Source organism: Gavialis gangeticus, unplaced genomic scaffold (genome assembly GCF_001723915.1).
Source record: "Gavialis gangeticus isolate Ggan-Ray unplaced genomic scaffold, GavGan_comp1, whole genome shotgun sequence".
Taxonomy (NCBI): Eukaryota; Metazoa; Chordata; order Crocodylia; family Gavialidae; genus Gavialis; species Gavialis gangeticus.
The window spans coordinates 129,835,180-129,835,853 of NW_017729025.1; the positions used below are offsets into that span (position 1 = coordinate 129,835,180).

Consider the following 674-nt stretch of genomic DNA (forward strand, 5'->3'; position numbering starts at 1 on the left):
GTGTTTTAGTATTTACCTATTGGTAACCCCAATACGTGATCTGGCGATGGAAGTCGAAACCGAAAACGCTTGGTGTCGTGGCTGATCTCCTAGCGATAAACAGAAAGACAAAGACCTGAGTATTATAACAATTCATAAAGCAGTGCAGCATTGCTTTGGCTTTGGAAAACAGCACAATAAGCTTCAGTAGTGAATCTACTCTCCATTTACATACAAGCCAACTTCGAGACATGAAGCACAACCGGTCTGACAGCAATCTGCCTGATCAAGGCTTTCAAACCTAGTTATAAAGAACTTGATATTAAAGACTTAACCCACAGTGAAAATGGGAAGTGAATTTTGCCTAAGTAAAAAAAGGCTACACAAATGAACAAAACATCTTTAGACCCTCTCTCATCATTGTGTATTGGACACATTTCCTGATGTATGGTAGGATTTCCAGCAAGGCAGGACATGTAAAGGCACAGCCTTTCTCAAGATGTATTTGCAACTCCAGTTTCTCACAAATATAAAATTAAAGGTTAGGATCTGTACAGCCAAATAAACTAATCCAACCATTTGTAAAAGCTAGCTGAATATTAATGCAGGCATAATATTTTAAGAACCAAATTAATATAGTAAACTGCTTGCAGATGTGGAAACCCCCCCCCCCTCCCCAAACGGTGTTTTTCTTT

At 38.9% G+C, this 674-nt stretch overlaps 1 protein-coding gene across 1 annotated transcript in view; it reads right to left on the minus strand.

The window, feature by feature from the left end:
* LOC109299378 (NADH-cytochrome b5 reductase 2) overlaps positions 1–674 on the minus strand; it is a gene marked incomplete at its 5' end in the record, with an annotated part of 23,506 nt that overhangs the window by 21,485 nt on the left and 1,347 nt on the right. The window contains one exon of the mRNA XM_019519965.1: positions 17–89. Within this exon, the coding sequence (XP_019375510.1) occupies positions 17–89 (73 nt within the window). The remainder of the gene's footprint in view (positions 1–16; positions 90–674) is intronic.